Source organism: Haematobia irritans, chromosome 2 (genome assembly GCF_050003625.1).
Source record: "Haematobia irritans isolate KBUSLIRL chromosome 2, ASM5000362v1, whole genome shotgun sequence".
NCBI classification, from domain to species: domain Eukaryota; kingdom Metazoa; phylum Arthropoda; class Insecta; order Diptera; family Muscidae; genus Haematobia; species Haematobia irritans.
The window spans coordinates 38,048,156-38,071,856 of NC_134398.1; the positions used below are offsets into that span (position 1 = coordinate 38,048,156).

Here is a 23,701-nt window from a genome sequence, read left to right on the forward strand (position 1 = left end):
AATTTTGCTTATTTACGTAGCCATTCAACCAGAAATGAGCCTCATCGCTGAACAAAATTTGTCGATAAAAAAGCGGATTTTCTGCCACTGATTTTGGTAATAAAATTCAATGATTTGCAAGCGTTGCTCGTTAGTAAGTCTATTCATGATGAAATGTCAAAGCATACTGAGCATCTTTCTCTTTGACACCATGTCTGAAATCCCACGTGATCTGTCAAATACTAATGCATGAAAATCCTAACCTCAAAAGAATCACCCTTTAGTTGTTATTGATGTAGGTCGGATGGTATTGCAAATGGGCCATATCGGTCCACTTTTACGTATAGCCCCCATATAAACGGACCCCCAAATTTGGCTTGCGAGGCCTCTAAGAGAAGCAAATTTCATCCGATCCGGATGAAATTTGGTACATGGTGTTAGTATATGGTCTCTAACAACCATGCAAAAATTGGTCCACATCGGTCCATATTTATATATAGCCCCCATATAAACCGATCCCCCGATTGGGCTTGCAGAGCCGCTAAGAGAAGCAAATTTCATCCGATCCGGCTGAAATTTGGTACACGGTGTTAGTATATGGTCTCTAACAACCATGCAAAAATTGGTCCACATCGGTCCATAATTATATATAGCCCCCATATAAACCGATCCCCCGATTTGGCTTGCAGAGCCTCTAAAAGAAACAAATTTCATCCGATCCGGCTGAAATTTGGGTTAATATATGATCTCTAATGACCATGCAAAAATTGGTCCATATCGGTCCATAATTATATATAGCCCCCATATAAACCGATCACCAGATTTGACCTCCGGAGCCTCTTGGAAGACCAAAATTCATATGATTCAGTTGAAATTTGGTACGTGATGTTAATATATGGCCTCAAACACCCATGCAAAAATTGGTCGATATCGGTCCATAATTATATATGGGCTCCATATAAACCGATCGCCAGACTTGACCTCCAGGGCATCTTGAAAGAGCAAAATTCTTCCCATTCGGTTGAAATTTGGTACGTGATGTTAGTTAGTATAGCTCCCATATAAACCGATCGCCAGATTTGACCTCCGGTGCCTTTTGGAGAAGAAAAATTCATCCGATCTGGTTGAAATTTGGTACGTGGTGGTAGTATATGATATTTAACAACCATGCCAAACAACCATGGTCCGTATCAGTCCATAATCATTTGTAGCCCCCATATAAACCGATCCCGAGATTTGTTTTTGGAGCCTCTTGGAGGAGCAAATTTCATCCGAGTGAGTTGAAATTTGTGGATGACAGTCTTTCGTAGAAGTTTCTACGCAATCCATGGTGGAGGATACATAAGATTCGGCCTGGCCGAACTTACGGCCGTACATACTTGTTTCTCTTGAATTAGTATAATAATTATTAGGTCCCTAAAAACATATTTAATAATGTTGATTTTTTGGTAGGTCGCATACACTGAAAAAAATGTTGTCATGAGGCAAGAGATTGCATGTCCTTAAAATATGAACGCGAATCTTGCTTAGCATCGAAGACCGATATACTTTGATTCCATGTCTAAAAGTCGATAATTAAGTCGTTTTGTCCTTATAGATAAGTGATACGACTTTAAATTGGTATCTTCATATGAAAGAAAATTTCTTTTGACTAAGGTCAACTTGATCTGAATAATTCTACAAAAATCTTAAAAAATAGGAGATAGGTTAGCTTAGGTTAGGTATAGTGGCAGCCCGATATTTCAGGCTAACTTAGACTATTGAGTCCATTGTGATACCACAGTGGTGAACTTCTCTTCTCTTATCATTGAGTGCTGCCCGATTCTGTGTTAAGCTCAATGACAGGGGACCTTTAAAAAAGTGATCGACATTTTTTAACAAGTTTTTTTTTTTCAAATATGCAATTGTTAAGCATACTAAAAACACTACGTCAAATCGGAAAGTAAAATAAAATAGTTACCTTTTTCTAATTAAAAAAAATTGCAATCAACACCAATTAAGTCTTTAATTGGATCAATCAAAAAATTAATTGAAATTTGCTAATGAAATCAATTAAAATTTTTAATCAAGTATTTTTATGCCCAATTAAAACTGTGATGTGATATTATTATGTTCGTAATCGAAGACATTTCGATTAAAAAATTAATTGGATCAATTAATTGTGTGATTGAATCAGAAAAAAATTGTTGTGTGTAATAAGAATTATAACTATTTTAAAATTGGATTCATACACAGAAAAAATATATCACGATTTTTCCAATCAAAATTTTAATTGTATTTAAAAAAATATGTAATTAAAAATTTGATTGATTCAACAAAATTTTCTCAAATCTGACAAAATGTTTCCTTAGCACAAATAATTAATAATGAAGAATGGTGCATACACAGAAAGAAATTTCACGAAAATTTGTTCAATGAAAATTTTAATTGAGTTTTAAAAAATATTCAATTGAAAATTTAATTGATCCAACAAATTGTTTAATTGAAACTAGAATCAATCGCAAAAATTAATAGCATCAATTAACTTTTTAATTCGGTCAATTAATTTTTTAATTGACCTTCAATTAATTTTTGAAGACATTTCAATTAAAAAATAATTCGATCAATTAATTTCGTGATTGAATTAGAAAAAATTTTTTATTTGTGTAGACACGGTTACCACTCGTGCCACAAATAATCGACCAAAATTTGAAGAAAATTTTTCCAAAAATCTACAAATTTAAAAGATCTTATTTTAAAGTCTTTAATAATTTTTGTGGTTAGTATAAAAAACATTTTTTTTTTCGAAAGAAATAATTTTTTAGAAGTTTGTTATATATTTTGATCTCTCCATTGAATTTTGTCAAAATTTTTTCTGCAGAAGATTTGCGCAAGATCTTATCAATGTTCTCAAAATTTATTGCAAATATTGCTATAGAAAATGTTCACAAATTTTTATTTCTGTAGAAATTTTTTTCAAAATTTTATTTCTATAGCAAATTAAGTTAAAATTTTATTTGTATAGGAAATTTTGTCAAAATTTTATTTATGTAGAAATTTTTTCTCAAACTTTTATTGCTATAGAAAATTTTCTCAAAATTTTATTTCTATCGAAAATTTCTCAAAATTTTATTTCTATAAAAAATTTTGTCAAAATTTTTTTTCTATAGAAAATTTTCTCAAAATTTTATTTCTATAAAAAATTTTCTCTAAATTTTATTTCTATAAAAAATTTTCTCTAAATTTTATTTCTATAGAAAATTTTCTCAAAATTTTATTTTTATAGAAAATTTCGTCAAAATTTTATTTCTATAGAAAATTTTGTCAAAATTTTATTTCTATAGAAAATTTTGTCAATATTTTATTGTTATGAAAATTTTGTCAAAATTTTACTGCTATAGAAAATGTTGTCAAAATTTTACTGCTATAGAAAATGTTGTCAAAATCTTATTTCTATAGAAAATTTTGTCAAAAATGTATTTCTTTAGAAAATTTTGTCAAAAATGTATTTCTTTAGAAAATTGTGTCAACATTTTTTTCTATAGAAAGTTTGTCAAAATTTTATTTCTATAGTAAATTTGGCAAAATTTTATTTCTTTAGAAAAGTGTGTCAGCATTTTTTTTTATGTAGAAATTTTTTCTATAGAAAATTTTCTCAAAATTTTATTTCTATAAAAAATTTTCGCAAAATTTTATTTCTATAGAAAATTTTCTCAAAATTTTATTTCTATAGAAAATTTTCTCAAAATTTTATTTCTATAGAAAATTTTCTCAAAATTGTATTTCTATAGAAAATTTTCTCAAAATTTTATTTCTATAGAAAATTTTCTCAAAATTTTATTTCTTTAGAAAATTTTCTCAAAATTTTAGTTTTATAGAAAATTTTCTCAAAATTTTATTTCTATAGAAAAGTTTGTCAAAATTTTATTGCTATAGAAAATTTTGTCAAAATTTTATTGCTATAGAAAATTTTGTCAAAATTTTACTGCTATAGAAAATTTTCTCAAAATTTTATTTTTATAGAAAATTTTGTCAAAATTTTATTTCTATAGAATATTTTCTCAAACCTTTATTTTTATAGAAAATTTTGTCAAAATTTTATTTCTATAAATTTTTTTCAAAAGGTTATTTCTATAGAAAATTTTGTCAAAATTTTATTGCTATAGAAAATTTTGTCAAAATTTTATTGCTACCTTATTTCTATAAAAAATTTTGTCAAAAATGTATTTCTTTAGAAAATTGTGTCAACAATTTTTTTATAGAAAGTGTTGTCAAAATTTTATTTCTATTGTAAATTTTGTCAAAATTTTATTTCTTTAGAAAATTGTGTCAGCATTTTTTTATATAGAAATTTTTTCTATAGAAAATTTTCTCAAAATTTTATTTCTATAGAAAATTTTCTCAAAATTTTATTTATATAGAAAATTTTCTCAAAATTTTATTTTTATAGAAAATTATGTCAAAATTTTACTTCTATAGAATATTTTCTCAAAACTTTATTTTTATAGAAAATTTTGTCAAAATGTTATTTCTATAGAAAATTTTCTCAAAATTTTATTTCTATAAAATTTTTTTCAAAAGTTTATTTCTATAGAAAATTTTTTCAAAATTTTATTTCTACAAATTTTTTTCAAAAGGTTATTTCTATAGAACATTTTGTCAAAATTTTATTTCTATAGAAAATTTTGTAAAAATTTATTTCTATAAATTTTTTTTCAAAAGTTTATTTCTATAGAAAATTTTGTCAAAATTTTATTGCAATAGAAAATTTTGTCAAAATCTTATTTCTATAGAAAATTTTGTCAAAATCTTATTTCTATAGAAAATTTAAAAATTTATTTCTTTAGAAAATTGTGTCCACATTTTTTTATTATAGAAATTTTATTTCTATAATAAATTGTGTCAAAATTTTATTTCTTTAGAAAATTATGTCAGCATGTTTTTTTTGTGTCAAAATTTTATTTCTATAGAAAATTTGTGAAGTAATTCTTAGTTGGAGAGGAATATTTTACAAAATCTACCAAAACTTCAAGAATTCTACCAAACAGTAAAAAAATCTAACATTTTTGGTAGAAATCTACCAACTGTGGCAACCGTGTACATAGGCGAATATTGCAATCTATATTCATTTTCCCTCGCGCCACATTAACTGTTATGAAAAAAATTACCCTAGTTTTTTCCACTATGATGGCAACACTAAGGTACTATTGAGGCAGGTTGCTGTATTTGCGAAGTTGAAAGAGAACTTCGTTAAGCTCTTACCGTTAACTCCGCTCTCTTCCAGGAAAAACAAATCTCCCTCATAGGAAATTACATGGAAAACCTGGGCAAATACAAACTGCCACAAAAATAAAGAGTAAAACGATAAACAAAAAAAATGATACACAAGAAATATACAAAAATAAAATATATGTGTATAAAAACAACACCGGCAAATTTGTTTTTTCATATCCGTTTTGAGATTTCTGTTCACATACACAAATACCTGCAAATATGTGAATATGGATAGTTGAAATAAACACTTGCCTATTTTTTTGGTTTTCTATCCCATAACTTTGTGGTGGGGGTTAATCAACGGAAATATATAGAACACTAACAACAACTCCATTCCAACACAATAGGCGCTGTCTCTTTGTTTTTGTTTATTTCTTCTTATGCATATAATTTATCTGTTACACCCTTTCATATCATTTATCCGTTACACTTCTTTGAGGTTCCTTTGGCAAATTCGATTTTTCACAGAAACTGTTACTTGAAACACTTTTTGCTCCCCGCTATTTGCACTTTAACAAATCACTTCTACACCATTTGATTGTTGGGTTCTCTTTGTTTTTTGGTTTTCAGGATTGGGGGGCGGCAAGTGATTAGCGATATTCCACTTTTTTCTTTTAGAATATTTTCAATAAAAATCTAAATGCTTACACTTCACTGCATTCGCCGAACGCGAACCACACGTCTATATTGAGGCTCGTCGTGGTTTTGCACATATATTTTCAGTAGTTTTTAGTTAATTTTTCTATTTAAAAAAATAACAAAAACAGACACACACAACTCTAGTTCACGTCTAACTGCCGACTGTGATGAGAGACAACGAAGCCGGCCGCAACTACTATGCGACATCTTCCAATTCAACGGCGTTGAGATGTATACTCTTGACCGGCGGGAACAGAGGTTTTGAAGAAGAAGAAAAAAAACGGGAAATAATTTTTAAATTTGTTGTCGTTGCTATGGTAAAGTCCGTAAGGTTTATAGTAAAGAAAATTTAAGAAAAGTTTCAACGGAAAAGCGGGAAAATATTTTTTTTTATATACAGCGCACATTACAAAAATTTATAATTGGAATTCATTGCAGTTGCTTCTGTTATAAAATAATTAATTTTTTTCACATGATGTGAAAAAATGTGGTGAAAATAGGATACCTCATTTTTTGATATATGTTGGGGGAGAGGGTCATCCCCCTTGCCCGACTTTTTCAAAATTGGGCCAAAGTTCTCCGATTTGGGTGGAATTTCCAACGAAGCTTAGGGGTGATGTCTAGACAAAGATCCGCTACTTTATTTTTCGATATTTGTATAAAAGGATGGTCAATATATCCCTTTATACGATTTTTGTTTAAAGTACAGTAAACAAGTATATACAGCAGTATGTTCGGCCGGGCCGAATCTTAAATACCCACCACCATGAACCAAATATTAGGGGTTCTTTTGAAATTTCAGGAGGGCTTGAGATCTTGAGGACACTTCCCGAAGATAAATTTAAAGATTTCACCTATGAGGACTATATCAGATTCTGAATTTATAAGAACCATTTTTGTTTGAGTTTTAGAGGAATCATCAACATCTCTTGTGAGTGTGCAAGAAAATTATAAAATAATGTCTTGATTTGAAATCTTAAATCTGTAGAAGTAAAATCTGAAAATTTTACATTGAGTTTCAAGCAATTTTCATGATCAGTGCGCCTTCTACACCCTCAAGAAGTGAAGTCGGTCTATATGGAGGCATTACCAAATGGGCCGATAAAAACTTAATCCGATACACGTTTTTGTGAGCCTAAAATACCAGAATATTTACAATTTCAGGCCAATCAGATAAAAACTACGGTTTCTAGAAACCCAAGGAGTTAAATCGGGAGATCGTTCTTATGGGGGCTATACTAAAATATGGACCGATACTCACCGTTTTCGGCACACCTCTTTATGACCCGAAAATACCTCTAGATTTCCAATTTCAGGCAAATAGGATAAAAACTTCGGATTCTAGAAGCCCAAGAATTAAAATCGGGCAATCGGTCTATATGGGGGCTACACCAAAATATGGACCGATATTCACCATTTTCGGCACACCTCTTTATGGTTCTAAAATATCTCTAGATTTCCAATTTCAGACAAATTGGGTAAAAACTACGGTTTCTATAAGCCCAAGACCCCAAATCGGGAGATCGCTCTATATGGGGGCTATACCAAAATATGGACGGATACTCACAATTTTTGGCACACGTATTTGTGGTCCTACAATACCTTTAGATTTCCAATTTCAGGTCAATTGGATAAAAACTGCGGTTTCTATAAGCCCAAGAAGTAAAAGATCGGTCTATATGGGGACTATACCAAAACATGGACCGATACTCACCATTTTTGGCACACCTCTTTATGGTCATAAAATACCTCTAGATTTCAAATTTCAGGCAAATTGGATAAAAACTACGATTTCTATAAGCCCAAGACCCCAAATCGGGAGGTCGGTTTATATGGGGACTATATCAAAACCTGGACCGATATAGCCCATCTTCGAACTTGACCTGCCTGCAGACAAAAGACGAGTTTGTGCAAAATTTCAGCACGATTGCTTCATTATTGAAGACTGTAGCGTGATTACAACAGACAGACAGACAGACGGACATCGTTATATCATCTTAGAATTTCTCCCTGATCAAGAATATATATACTTTATATAGTCGGAAATCGATATTTCGATGTGTTACAAACGACAAACTTATACCCCCGTCACCATTCTATGGTGGTGGGTATAAAAAAAAGTCGGACAAAGGGGAGGCCCCTTCCTCGACCAAATATCGAAAAATAAAGTAGCTGTTCAAATTTAAATCTAGAGGTATTTTATGACCATAAAGAGGTGTGCCAAAAATGGTGAGTATCGGTTCATGTTTTGGTATAGCCCCCATATAGACCGATCTCCCGATTTTACTTCTTGGGCTTATAGAAACCGCAGTTTTTATTCAATTTACCTGAAATTGGAAATCTAGAGGTATTGTAGGACCACAAATACGTGTGCCAAAAATTGTGAGTATCAGTCCATATTTTGGTATATCCCCCATTTAGACTAATCTCCCGATTTTACTTCTTGGGCTTATATAAATCGAGAGGTACTTTAGAACCGTAAAGAGGTGTGCCAAAAATGGTGAGCATCGGTCCATTGTAGGACCACAAATACGTGTGCCAAAAATTTTGAGTATCGGTCCATGTATTGGTATAGCCCCCATATAGACCGATCTCCCGATTTTACTTCTTGGGCTTATAGAAACCGCAGTTTTTATTCAATTTACCTGAAATTGGAAATCGAGAGGTACTTTAGAACCGTAAAGAGGTGTGCCAAAAGTGGTGAGCATCGGTCCATGTTTTGGTATGGTCCCCATATAAACCGACCTCCCGATTTGGGGTCTTGGGCTTATAGAAACCGTAGTTTTTATCCAATTTGCCTGAAATTGAAAATCTAGAGGTACTTGAGGACCATCAAAAGGTGTGCCGAAAATGGTCCGTATCGTTCCATGTTTTGGTATGGTCCCCATATAAATCGACCTCCCGATTTGGGATCTTGGGCTTATAGAAATCGTAGTTTTTATCCAATTTGCCTGAAATTTTAAATCTAGATGTACTTGAGGACCATCGAAAGGTGTGCCGAAAACGGTGAGTATGGGTCCATATTTTAGTATAGCTCCCATAAGAACGATCTCCCGATTTAACTCCTTGGGTTTCTAGAAACCGTAGTTTTTATCCGATTTGCCTGAAATTGTAAATATTCTCGTATTTTAGGCTCACAAAAACGTGTATCGGATTAAGTTTTTATCGGTCCATTTGGTAATGCCTCCATATAGACCGACTTCACTTCTTGAGGGTGTAGAAGGCGCACTGATCATGAAAATTGCTTGAAACTCAATGTAAAATTTCCAGATTTTACGTCTCGGGTGAAAATCTACAGATTTAAGATTTCAAATCAAGACGTTATTTTATAATTTTCTTGCACACTTACAAGAGATGTTAACGATTCCTCTAAAACTCAAACAAAAATGGTTCTTATAAATCCAGAATCTGATATAGTCCTCATAGGTGAAATCTTTAAATTTATCTTCGGGAAGTGTCCTCAAGCCCTCCTGAAATTTCAAAGGAAACCCTAATATTTGGTTCATGGTACTGGGTATTTAAGATTCGGCCCGGCCGAACTTACTGCTGTATATACTTGTTTTAAAGTACAGTGAAAAAACTAAAATTTGTCGATTTACTGAAATTTTACAGAGAACTCGAGGGAAGTTATCAAATTTATATGAGGTATATGATTTTTTAATATTTGGTCGGGGAGACCTCATTTCTCCTCAAGTACATACCGTGAAAAAATTAAGCTTTTCCAATTTACTTGAAATTGACAGAGGATGTGGGTTAGGTTATAAAGGGTGATTTGTTAAGAGCTTGATAACTTTAAAAAAAAAAAAAAAACGCATAAAATTTGCAAAATCTCATCGGTTCTTTATTTGAAACGTTAGATTGGTCCATGACATTTACTTTTTGAAGATAATTTCATTTAAATGTTGACCGCGGCTGCGACTTAGGTGGTCCATTCGGAAAGTCCAATTTTGGGCAACTTTTTCGAGCATTTCGGCCGGAATAGCCCGAATTTCTTCGGAAATGTTGTCTTCCAAAGCTGGAATAGTTGCTGGCTTATTTCTGTAGACTTTAGACTTGACGTAGCCCCACAAAAAATAGTCTAAAGGCGCCAAATCGCATGATCTTGGTGGCCAACTTACCGGTCCATTTCTTGAGATGAATTGTTCTCCGAAGTTTTCCCTCAAAATGGCCATAGAATCGCGAGCTGTGTGGCATGTAGCGCCATCTTGTTGAAACCACATGTCAACCAAGTTCAGTTCTTCCATTTTTGGCAACAAAAAGTTTGTTAGCATCGAACGATAGCGATCGCCATTCACCGTAACGTTGCGTCCAACAGCATCTTTGAAAAAATACGGTCCAATGATTCCACCAGCGTACAAACCACACCAAACAGTGCATTTTTCGGGATGCATGGGCAGTTCTTGAACGGCTTCTGGTTGCTCTTCACTCCAAATGCGGCAATTTTGCTTATTTACGTAGCCATTCAACCAGAAATGAGCCTCATCGCTGAACAAAATTTGTCGATAAAAAAGCGGATTTTCTGCCAACTTTTCTAGGGCCCATTCACTGAAAATTCGACGTTGTGGCTCGTTAGTAAGTCTATTCATGATGAAATGTCAAAGCATACTGAGCATCTTTCTCTTTGACACCATGTCTGAAATCCCACGTGATCTGTCAAATACTAATGCATGAAAATCCTAACCTCAAAAGAATCACCCTTTATTATTATAATGTATATCTGCTTTTGTGATATTCGGAAGGGAAGAGGGGCCTCCCCTTGTCTTGAGATTTTCTGGGACGTCTACACAACAGACAAATTTATATTGGCTTAGCCGTGAAGCCGCCGGAGACAAAAACATAGTGTCAGCCGCCGTCGACAAAAATGGGTCGGCTTCATTCTCTTGTCAGTGTAACGTTTTATGGATACGATATTAGAAAATTTGTTACAAAGTACTGTATAAAACATAATTTCTATAGTGTAAGAGGTTTGTGTATATGCTTTTATATATACAGTTATTAGAGCTCATATATAGATGTCGCTGTGTAAAACTCAAATTATTAGGCAAACAAAATAACTCCGCTCTAGAGAGTAGGGCTGTCACTCGGATTCGATTTTTTTAAATACCGGCATTCGGGATTACAAAATATAGAATCCCGGGATTTTCTCGGAATTCTTTAAATATTTTAAGTAATAACAATCTACAGCGCCAAAAAAAAATGTTATGCATTAAACCAATTTGGTTTAATTCAATTTTGTTATAAAAAAAATCAAAATAAAAAATCCCTGGATTCAAAATAAAAATCCCAGGATTCGGGATTAATCCTGGGATTTCGTGACGGAATTTACCCGGAGAGTGAAGAAATCACCATTCGAACAACATAGCGCGCCATAGGATTTTTGCCACCGGCGTCAATGGGCTGACGGCTAAGCGAATACAAGTCTGTCACTCCTAGGAAAGAACATTTTTATAAATCCCGGAATTCGGCATTTCAAAATATAGAATCCCAGGATTTTTCCGGTATCCCCAACGGGATTAATCCCGTTCCGAATATTTCGGCCTGGTTTTTGCACGGGAGTTAACCCAGGTAACAGCCCTAATCCAAAGCCTTTCAATTTGACTGGTAGAATACCCAAACTAAATGAGGAATCCGTACCATAGTAAGTGATCGGATTACTTGAGTTCTTAAAATACTTTTGTATTTTTGTATACGGCAAGTCAGTTATTGAAAACTCGTCCGTTCCAGCAAACTCACTACATCAGCAAAATTTGCCGTTACTTAAGTCAAAGAATACGTCTGTTTTGTAGATTTTCTTCATCACTAGACATTTGCAATGAGAACCTATTAAGATGACAGTCTAATTATTCAACAAATGTATTGTCACCAAATTTAACCAATTTTACAAAAAAGCAAAGTTTGAAACTAGCCAGCATCTTTAGACCAAGAGTTTGGGCTTGACAATTTTCAAGCACCTTTTAACAGATGCATTTGGCCCTTAAGTTGACAGTCCTGTTATTTCTTTTTAAGGTACACCTTGCTCTGTATGAAACATTCGTAATAGGTAGCAGTAAAAATGTCATTGCTCAATACCTTTAGGAAAACTAAAATCCGTCCACAGACCCCCCCGAAGTATGTAATTTTGTGGATGGTGTCCTATTACAAAAAAACTATATAATATGTACCTATAATTATATTTATACGACAATTAAATTCGATTATTTCACCAATTCTTATCCTGTGGATGGTACCTATTACGATGACAATTAAATTAATTCAGAACTAATAATAAAGTCTTGGTATATGTCGGAATAGCTATATCAATTACTGCTTGATTTTCGCGGCAATAACTACATCTGGTCCAGAGAATGAAGCCCACCCCAGGGCTACCAATAAGATTTCAAGAAAAATCGTCACTTTTTTTTCCCAAGAAATCGTAATAACCGTCAATTCCATTTTACAAATCGTCACAAAATCTGCAATATAAATAATATTAAAACTAAACTAATTTTTTGATTAAATGCAAAAGTATTTATTTCATATTTCATATAAATTCTTTAGAAATAAAAATATGCAGAAATTTTCTATAGAAATAAAATTTTGACAAAATTTTCTGTGGAATAAAATTTTTACAAAATTTGCTGTAGAAATAAAATTTTTACAAAATTTGCTGTAGAAATAAAATTTTGACAAAATTTGCTGTAAAAATAAAATTTTGACAAAATTTTCTATAGAAATACAATTTTTAGGATATTTGTATAGAAATAAAAGTTTGAGAGAAATTTCCATAGAAATAAAATTTTGACAAAGTGAATTTTTCTTTAGAAATAAAATGTTGACAAAATTTGCTAGAGAAATAAAATTTTGAGAAAATTTTTACAGAAATCAAAATTTTGACAAAATTTTCTATAGAAATAAAATTTTAAGAAAATTTTCCAACGAAATAAAATATAAAAATAAAATTTTGACAAATTTTTTAATAAAAATAAAATTTTGTTTTTTTTGACAAAATTTTCGATTCAAATTTTTAGATAAAATTTTCTATAGAAATAAAATTTTGACAAATTGCTACAGAAAGAAAATTTCGACTTAATTTCCTATAGAAATAAAATTTGTATTTAATTTCCTGTATAAAAAAAAAAATTTTAAAAATATTTTCTATGGAAATAAAATTTTAACAAAATTTTCTATTGAAATAAAATGTTAACTAAATTTTCTATAGAAATAAAATTTTAACAAAATTTTCTATAGAAATAAAATTTAGACAAAATTTCCATGGAAATAAAATTTTGACAGAATTTTCTATAGAAATAAAATTTTGACAAAATTTCCTATAGAAATAAAATTTTGACAAAATCTACTATATAAAAATAAGTCCTTCCTGACACAATAACTCTAGAACGCACGAACCGATTTCCACGGTTTTGCATTCGTTGGAAAGGTCTCGAGCTCGGTAGAGTTTATAGGAAAATTCAAGAAAAGTTTCAACGGAAAAACGTGAAAATCTTTTTTATATACAGCGCCATCTCTGGTGCAAATCTAGAACGCACGAACCGATTTCCACGGTTTTGCATTCGTTGGAAAGGTCTCGGGCTCCGTAGAGTTTATAGCAAAATTCAAGAAAAGTTTCAACGGAAAAGCGTGAAAATCGTTTTTATATACAGCGCCATCTCTGGTGCAACTCCAGAACACACGATCCGATTTCCACTGTTTTGCATTCCTCTGGCTCTGTGAAGTTTATAGCAAAGAAAATTCAAGAAAATTTTTAACGGAATAGCGGGAAAATCTATTTTTCATACAGCGCACATTACAAAATTTTATATTTTGAATTCATCGCAGTTGCTTTTGTTATAAAATAATTTTAATTTTTTCACATGAAAAATGTTCTGAGAACGTAGAGGGTAACCATGTGGTGAAAATAGAGCAGCTCATTTGATATCTGATGGGGGAGGGGGACATCCCCTTTGCCCGACTTTTTCAAAATTGGGCCAAAGTTCTCCGATTTGGGTGAAATTTCCAAGGAAGTTTAGGGGTGATATCTAGACAAAGGCCCGCTACTTTGTTTTTCGATATTTGGTCCCGGAGGTGGACCACCTTTTTATACGATTTTGTTTAAAGTACAGTAAAAAAAACAAAAATTCTCTGATTTACTTTATATTTAAAAGAATTCGCCGTGAGGTTATGAATTTACCTGATTTTTTGATATTTGGGAACAGCTACTTTATTTTTCGATATTTGGTCCCTCCTCGCCTCTTCTTTAACCGACTTTTTTTTCTGAAGTAGAGTGAAAAACCTAAAATTTGTCGACTTACTGAAATTTTACGGAGAACTTGGTGGAGATTAAGAAATTTTTATGAGGTATATGATTTTTTAATATTTGGTCGGGGAAAAATAAAAGGGCACAGGGAGACCTTCTTTATCCTCAAGTCCATACCGTGAAACAATTAAACTTTTCCAATTTACTTGAAATTTACAGAGGATGTGGGATGGGTTATATTATTATAATGGATATCTGATTTTGTGATATTCGGAAGGGAAGAGAGGCTTCCCCGTGCCCTGCTGTTTAAGAAGTGGGCTTTTACATTGCTTGAGATTTTCTGGGACGTCTACACTTATCAATTTTCGATATTCCTCTAAAACTGAAAAAACTATAATTCTCAAGTTTACTTGAAATTTACAAAGGCCGTAGGGGAAGGTTATGAAATCAATATGGTGTACTTGATTTTTGGGTATTTGAATGCAGGAACCTTCTCCTTGCCCCACACTATGAAACTTGAAGGAAAGCTTACAGATTTTCTTGGAATTTGCAGAAAAAGTGACGGCCCTTTACAAAAAATAGAGCAAAATCGAACCTTCTTCGATTTCCTTGAAATTGGGAGAAGATGATTAAATTTATGCAAGATACATGATTTTTCTATGTCTGGGGAGTTTGTGAAATGAATATAGGGTACGTGAATTTACGATATCTAGTCGGGGAGGTGCGAAGGAGGGGGTTTCCCCTTTTGCCCGATTTTTTGAAAATAGAAAGTAGAGTAGATTATGAATAAATGGGAAGTTGGTACATCATTTTATGATTTTTCCACAGGCTTCTACCAGACTTTTTTAAGTAAAAAACTTTGAAAAACATTTACATGAAGTTGACAGGCAACATAGAGGGTGCTTTATTTTCCGGTATATGTTTGGGAAAGGCATGTTCTCCGTGTCCAATACTTTAACAAATGTTAATATGGTCAACTTTTAAATATTTTTACTTTCTCCGATTTATTGGACGGATGTTGAGGATAAGTATAACTTCCCTTGACAAACCACGCTTGAAATTCGCAGGAAATGTAGAAGATTGTCCAACGATTTGAATACAGAATAACTAAAAAACAAAAAAATGCTTGAAAGCGAACACCCCCTACACGACGTTTGTTAAGCCGGTCCGTTTTACATTTGCATAACCGCCCTATTTCTGTATATAAACGAAGAAGCTAGCGATTTTTTTGAAATGTACGGGACACGTGTATGGAAACCATGGATTGATTAATCAGTATTTCAGTTTTTGTGCCAGACTTCCCCTGACCCTCTTTAAAGAGTTCAAATCTTTTCGAATTTGTTTTCAAATCGAAGTATATGGTTGACTATGTTAACGAAAATATGCTTCGGGACTCGCAGCGAAGCGGTCCGGGTTACACTATAGAAATAAACTTTTAACACAATTTTTCTGTAGAAATAAATATTTGACAAAATTTTCTGTAGAAATAAAATTTTGACAAAATTTTCTGTTGAAATAAAATTTTGAGAAAAATTTGCTGTTAAAAATAAAATTTTCACAAAATTTTCCTTTAGAAATAACATTTTGACAAAATTTTCTAGAGAAATCAAATTTTGAGGAAATTTTTATATTTATGCAATTTTGATAAAATTTTCCATAGAAATAAAATTTTGACAAAATTTTCGATAGAAATAAAAATTTTCTATAGAACTAAATTTTTGAAACAAATTTCTATTTTTGTTTTTACTGTACTTTAAAAAAGTGGGGCAAAGCGAAGGTCCCCCTCTCCGACCAAATATCGAAAAATAAAGTTAGCGTACTTTGCCTAGATGCCTCCTTCAACCTTCCCTGAAATTTTCAAGTATATCGGATAATTTTGTTCCAAGTTTCCATTTAGCCAACATTTTATTTCATATTCAAAATTTTCTATAGAAATTTATCGCAAGTTCTACAGAAATAAAATTTTGAGGACTTTTCTAAAAAAAAATAAAATTCTGAGAGAAATTTACATAGAAATAAAATTTTGACAAAATTTTCTATAGAAATAAAATTATGAGAAATAACATTTTGATAAAATTTTCTATAGAAATAAAATTCTGATAAAAATTTCTGTAGAAATAAATTTTTGAGAAAATTTCTATACAAATAAAATTTTGACAAAATTTTCCTTTAGAAATAAAATTTTGACAAAATTTTCTATAGAAATAACATTTTGAGGAAATGTTAATAGAAATAAAATTTCCTCAAATTTTTTTTAAAAATAAAATTTTGAGAAAAATTTCCTTAGAAATAAAATTTTGACAAAATTTTCGATAGAAATAAAAATTTTCTATAGAACTAAATTTTTGAAACAAATTTCTATTTTTGTTTTTACTGTACTTTTAAAAAGTGGGGCAAAGCTGAGGTCCTCCTCTCCGACCACATATCGAAAAATAAAGTAGTCGTCCTTTGCCTAGACGCCTCCTTCAACCCTCCCTGAAATTTTCAAGCAAATCGGATAATTTTGTTCAAAGTTTCAATGTAGCCAAAATTTTATTTCAAGTTCAAAATTATCTATAGAAATTTATCGCAAGTTCTACAGAAATAAAATTTTGAGGACTTTTTTATAAAAATAAAATTCTGAGAGAAATTTCCATAGAAATAAAATTTTGACAAAATTTTCTATATAAATAAAATTATGAGAAATAAAATGTTGATAAAATTTTCAATAGAAATAAAATTCTGATAAAAATTTCTGTAGAAATAAATGTTTGAGAAAATTTCTATGCAAATAAAATTTTGACAAAATTTTCCTTTAGAAATAAAATTTTGACAAAATTTTCTATAGAAATAAAATTTTGAGGAAATTTTTTAAAAAATTTTTTTATGAGAAATAAAATTTTGATAAAATTTTCTATAGAAATAAAATTTTGACAAAATTTTCTATAGAAATAAAATTCTGAAAAAAATTTCTATAGAAATAAATTTTTGAGAAAATTTCTATACAAATAAAATGTTGACAAAATTTTCCTTTAGAAATAAAATTTTGAGAAAATTTCTATACAAATAAAATTTTGATAAAATTTTCTATACAAATAAAATTTTGATAAAATTTTCTATAGAAATAACATTTTGAGGAAATTTTTATAGAAATAAAATTTTGAGAAAAATTTCCTTAGAAATAAAATTTTGACAAAAATTTCCTTAGAAATAAAATTTTGACAAAATTTTCGATAGAAATAAAAATTTTCTATAGAACTAAATTTTTGAAACAAATTTCTATTTTTGTTTTTACTGCACTTTTAAAAAGTGGGGCAAAGCTGAGGTCCCCCTCTCCGACCAAATATCGAAAAATAAAGTAGCCGTCCTTTGCCTAGACGCCTCCTTCAACCCTCCCTGAAATTTTCAAGCAAATCGGATAATTTTGTTCAAATTCAAAATTTTCTATAGAAATTTATCGCAAGTTCTACAGAAATAAAATTTTGACAATATTGTCTATAGAAATAAAATTTTGACAAAATTTTCGATAGAAATAAAATTTTGACAAAATTTTCTATGGAAATAAAGTTTTGACAAAATTTTCTATAAAAATAAAATTTTGACAAAATTTTCTATAGATATAAAATTTTGACAAAATTTTCCATAGAAATAAAATGTTGACAAAATTTTCTATAGAAATAAAATTTTGATAAAATTGTCTATAGAAATAAAATTTTGATACAAATTTCTGTAGAAATAAATTTTTGAGAAAATTTCTAACAAATAAAATTTTGACAAAATTTTCCTTTAGAAATAAAATTTTGACAAAATGTTCTACAGAAATAAAATTTTGACAAAATTTTCTATAGAAATAAAATTTTGACAAAATTTTCTATAGAAATAAAATGTTGACAACATTTTCTATAGAAATAAAATTTTGACAAAATTTTCTATAGAAATAAAATTTTGACAAAATTTTCGATATAATTTTTTTTAACAAAATTTTCTTTAGAAATATCATTTTGACATAAATTCCCAAAAAAATTAAAATTTGACAAAATTTTCGATAGAAATAAACTTTTTGTAACAAAATTTTCTTTAGAAATATCATTTTGACATAAATTTCTATAGAAATAAAATTTTGACAAAATTTTTTTTATAGAAAAAAATAGAAATAAAAATTTGACTATTCGAAGTAAAATTTTGGAAAAATTTTAACATGTAAATGATACTAATTTAGTTTGGAAAAATGGTCCGCTGGTAGGAATTTTGGTCCAATTTTGGAAAAATTTTGGTCCAAAATAGAAATTCATTGTAGCAACGCTGGATGAGTATCAGTATGAATTTTTATTATAGTCCCCCTGCTACATAGGTATTTTGAGAAATAAAATTTTGATAAAATGTCTATAGAAATAAAATTTGGATAAAATTTTCTATAGAAATAAAATTTTGACTAAATTTTCCTTTAGAAGTAAAATTTTGATAAAAATTTCTGCAGAAATAAAATTTTGACAAAATTTTCTAAAGAAATAAAATTTTGAAGACTTTTTTATAAAAATAAAATTCTGAGAGAAATTTTCATAGAAATAAAATTTTGACAAAATTGTCTATAGAAATAAAATTATGAGAAATAAAATTTTGAGAAAATTTCTATACAAATAAAATTTTGATAAAATTTTCTATACAAATAAAATTTTGACAAAATTTTCTATAGAAATAACATTTTGAGGACATTTTTATAGAAATAAAATTTTGAGAAAAATTTCCTTAGAAATAAAATTTTGACAAAAATTTCCTTAGAAATAAAATTTTGACAAAATTTTCGATAGAAATAAAAATTTTCTATAGAACTAAATTTTTGAAACAAATTTCTATTTTTGTTTTTACTGCACTTTTAAAAAGTGGGGCAAAGCTGAGGTCCCCCTCTCCGACCAAATATCGAAAAATAAAGTAGCCGTCCTTTGCCTAGACGCCTCCTTCAACCCTCCCTGAAATTTTCAAGCAAATCGGATAATTTTGTTCAAATTCAAAATTTTCTATAGAAATTTATCGCAAGTTCTACAGAAATAAAATTTTGACAATATTGTCTATAGAAATAAAATTTTGACAAAATTTTCGATAGAAATAAAATTTTGACAAAATTTTCTATGGAAATAAAGTTTTGACAAAATTTTCTATAGAAATAAAATTTTGACAACATTTTCTATAGATATAAAATTTTGACAAAATTTTCTATAGAAATAAAATGTTGACAAAATTTTCTATAGAAATAAAATTTTGATAAAATTGTCTATAGAAATAAAATTTTGATATAAATTTCTGTAGAAATAAATTTTTGAGAAAATTTCTAACAAATAAAATGTTGACAAAATTTTCCTTTAGAAATAAAATTTTGACAAAATGTTCTACAGAAATAAAATTTTGACAAAATTTTCTATAGAAATAAAATTTTGACAAAATTTTCTATAGAAATAAAATGTTGACAACATTTTCTATAGAAATAAAATTTTGACAAAATTTTCTATAGAAATAAAATTTTGACAAAATTTTCGATAGAATTTTTTTTAACAAAATTTTCTTTAGAAATATCGTTTTGACATAAATTTCTATAGAAATAAAATTTTGACAAAATTTTTTTATAGAAAAAAAATAGAAATAAAAATTTTGAATAGAAATAAAAATTTGACAATTTGAAGTAAAATTTTGGAAAAATTTTAACTTGTAAATGATACTAATTTAGTTTGGAAAAATGGTCCGCTGGTAGGAATTTTGGTCCAATTTTTGACAAATTTTGGTCCAAAATAGAAATTCATTGCAGCAACGCTGGATGAGTATCAGTATAAATTGTTATTATAGTCCCCCTGCTACATAGGTATTTTGGGTAGATATAAATTCATACCGGTTTGCGTTCTCTGGTAAGTACCTATTACGCAGACAGTGAAATTAGTATTTTAACTCTTGGTCACTAGACCCAAGAAGTCCTGAGTATTACATCGTTTTTTTTTTCTTTGTTGTAAGTACAAATTACTAAACTAATTGAAGCCCACTTTGTTCTGGATTCTGATATAAATTCTGTATGGCTACATTTTTTTAAGACTTACTTTTAATTTTATTAATTCACCATAACAATTTGTTGATTGCATTCAGTGTTTGTCCACAATTTGGCAAAATGATACCCTTTTCAAGTAATAGGCTCCAGACAAATTCTCCCAAGAAAATTCCAAATTTCATGGGCAATTACATGACCCTATAATCATCATCAGCTCCTGGTGCTGGCTGGTTAAAAGAGTAGCTTTTATCGCATTTCAAGTTAGTCATAATGGAGTTGTGGACAGGTAAAGTCTTATATCTGATAATTTCGCTAGTGTCAGTGGGAACTATACTCGTAGCAAGCATCGATTTATTGCTGCCAGAGCAGGAATTAATGGTTGACTATGAAACGCTGTTGCAGGATATTTACCAGGAGAAAGCCTATGATTCCATATTGTTGATGCATGACAATACAACCGAACTGGATATAAGCTTGAAGGCTATACATCAATATCCTATACCGAAAATTGCCATTTCCATGCCGCCACAAACATTTTGCTATAAGGATTTCTATAATTCCGAAATATTAGTGGTTTATATAGTGGCCTATGAGTTGCAATGGCAGTTATTACATACGGCAGCTAGCATTTTGGATTATATGAGACAAAGCAGGATATTAGCCATCGCAGAGAATATACAACATGAGGAGAGTTTTAAAAAGGATTTGTTGAATTTATGTCAACATTATAAAATTACCAATGTCTTATTGAGATTTACTACTATACGCAGAGAGGGGCATAAGGATATGATGATCGCACTTAAACCTTATCCCGAATATCATTGGAAATTATGGTTTCGAGGAGAGCAAACTTTTTTCATGGATCACTGGAGAAATTTTCATAATAAATCTATAGTGACCTTCGTTGAGCAAACGCCTACAAGATCTTTGGTCTTTGCTGATCCTCAAGGAAATATCAAAATGAGTGGTTATGTCTCCATGATCCTATTACTTTTTGTGGAGTATTATAATGCTTCTCTGCAAATGCTCTATCCTTTGACAGTGGGCAACAAAACCCACTATACAGTCATCAATCGTATGGTTGATGATAATCTCTTGGATATACCAATGGCTCTGGCTCCTGCCTTCAGTGTGGGTTGGCGTAATGTCTCCGATATGTATGAATTAAATCGAGGTAGACTTATAGTCCCCTTACCCCAACAACTGGAGATGCGTGAGTTGTATGGTGTCCTATTGAATGGATATTTTTTTGCTGTTGTATTTATAACGTCCGTACTATTATCCTTAACTCATTACCTTATCGATGCCATATGGTTTGATCTCGTTGACCATTTGAATTTAATGATAAACTATAAAATCTTTCCCGGAGTCTTGGGACAATCATTTGCCGTACGCTCAAATCCTGAAATCGGTCTTAAAACAGTATACCTGCTAGTGGGATTTGCTGGTCTCTATATTAGTACCATGTTTTCGGCTAATGTCAGTAAACTCTTCATTACACCCTCGTATCATAGACAAATGCAATATTTTGAAGATCTATTACAATCACCCTATAAACTTTTGCTACCCGAACCCGATTATGAAGAATTGAAACCTTGGCTATCCCATATACGATCGGCCATTATCGTATCCCCCAATATATCCTATGTTATAGCAAATCGTAATATCTTGAATACCACCTACTGTTATGCTGCCACCTCGGCTTCGTTTGATCTTTTGTGGCAACAACAAAAATATATTACTGGTCAAACCTATTATGCTCCGGAAAATATGATTCTCTATAGCACTATGCCCTCGGCATTTGTCTTGCAATATAATTCACCCTATAAGGAGCCACTGAATTATCTTATACATCTGGTACGTGCTGTGGGTTTAATTGAAGCTTGGCAAGATCATTTATTTTGGGATATGGTAAAAATTAAAGAAGTTTCCGTGAGGGCCAAGGAAAAGGACACCGGTGCTAAGGTCTTACTTGTTGCCGATCTATTTTGGGTATGGTCTATACTTTTCATAGGTTTGGGAATCGCTGCTTTGGTATTTTTCTTGGAATTATGGATAAGCAAGAGTTTGAAATAAAATTTTGACAACATTTTCTATAGAAATAACATTTTTGAAAAAAATAATCTATAGAAATAAAATTTTGACAAAATATTTTAAAGAAATAAGATTTTGAGAAAATTTTCTTAAATAAATTTTTTTTTTGACAAGAAATAAAATTTTGAAAACATTTTCTTAAGCAATAAAATTTTGACAAAATTTTCTATAGAAATAAAATTTTTGACAACATAGAAATAACATTTTGATAAAATTTTCAATAGAAATAAAATTTTGATAAAATTTTCTATAGAAATAAAATTTTGAGAAAATATTCTATAGTAATAAGATTGTGAGAAAATATTCTATGGAAACAAAATTTTGAGAAAATTTTCCATAGAAATAACATTTTCACAAAATTTTCTATATAAATAAAATTTTGAAAAAAAAATCTATGGAAATAAAATTTCCCCATTCGTTTTGTTTTGTTATTGTTGGTTTTGTTCTTTAAGCATTGTTGTTGTTTTTTCGATGATTTGACAGTGGCATAGGAAAAGAGATATGTTTGTTTCGAATTTATTTCGGCATAAGCCGGCTATCATACAAAACCTTTTTTCGGAAGGTTCAAGCGTGGTTCATTGTTGGGTTTAATGAACTGCCTGAATTTATTCTGATAATTGGTTGATAGTTTTGCTGCAAGTAGAGGATGCTGATGAGGAATGTAGCAATTTCGAAACGAGCGTCCATTCAACCATCTTGCAGTCTATAGGGCTTTGCCCAAATAAATTTGACAAATATTATTTTCCTCTGTTGGTTAAGCTACACTTGTAGTTTAGTCAATGTATGGTTTTAAGCTGAAATAAAAAAAAAAACAATAAAATTTTGACAAAATTTTCTATAGAAATAAAATTTATTTATTTATTGTTTATTTGAATCATACAGTAAATGTATGATAAAAGGAGAAAAGAAGCATTGGCTGATAAGGCCAACGGCTATTATATAAATACAATTTTGAAAAAATTTTCTATAGAAATAAAATTTGGCCAAAAGTTTCTATAGAAATAAAATATTGACAAAATTTTCCTATAGAAATAGAATTTTGACAAAATTTTCTATAGAAATAAAATTTTGACATTTTCTATAGAAATAAAATTTTGAAAAAAAATTCTATGGAAATAAAATACTGAAAAAAAATTTATAGAAAATTTTATAGAAATAAAATTGTGACAAAATTTTCTATAGAAATAAAATTGTGATATAATTTTCTATAGAAATAAAATTGTGACAAAATTTTTAAGAGAAATAAAATTTTGAGAAAAATTTCCATAGAAAAAAAATTGACAAAGTTTTCTATAGAAAAAAAAAAATAGAAAATTTTCAATAGAAATAAATTGTTGACAACATTTTCAATAGAAATAAAATGTTGACAAAAAAATAAATAATAATAAAATTTTTAAATTATTTTTTATAGAAATAAAATGTTGACAAAATTTTCTATAGAAATAAAATTTTGAAAAAAATTTCTATGGATATACAATTTTGAATAAAAATAATAG

The 23,701-nt window shown here is 29.9% G+C and overlaps 1 protein-coding gene across 1 annotated transcript; it reads left to right on the top strand.

Annotated features, from left to right (window-relative positions):
- The first annotated feature begins 20,381 nt into the window (after positions 1 to 20,381).
- LOC142224529 (uncharacterized) lies at positions 20,382 to 22,187 on the top strand. The gene has a single exon (XM_075294310.1). It carries the CDS (start codon positions 20,382 to 20,384, stop codon positions 22,185 to 22,187), a length of 1,806 nt encoding a protein of 601 aa, XP_075150425.1.
- Positions 22,188 to 23,701: the final 1,514 nt, after the last annotated feature.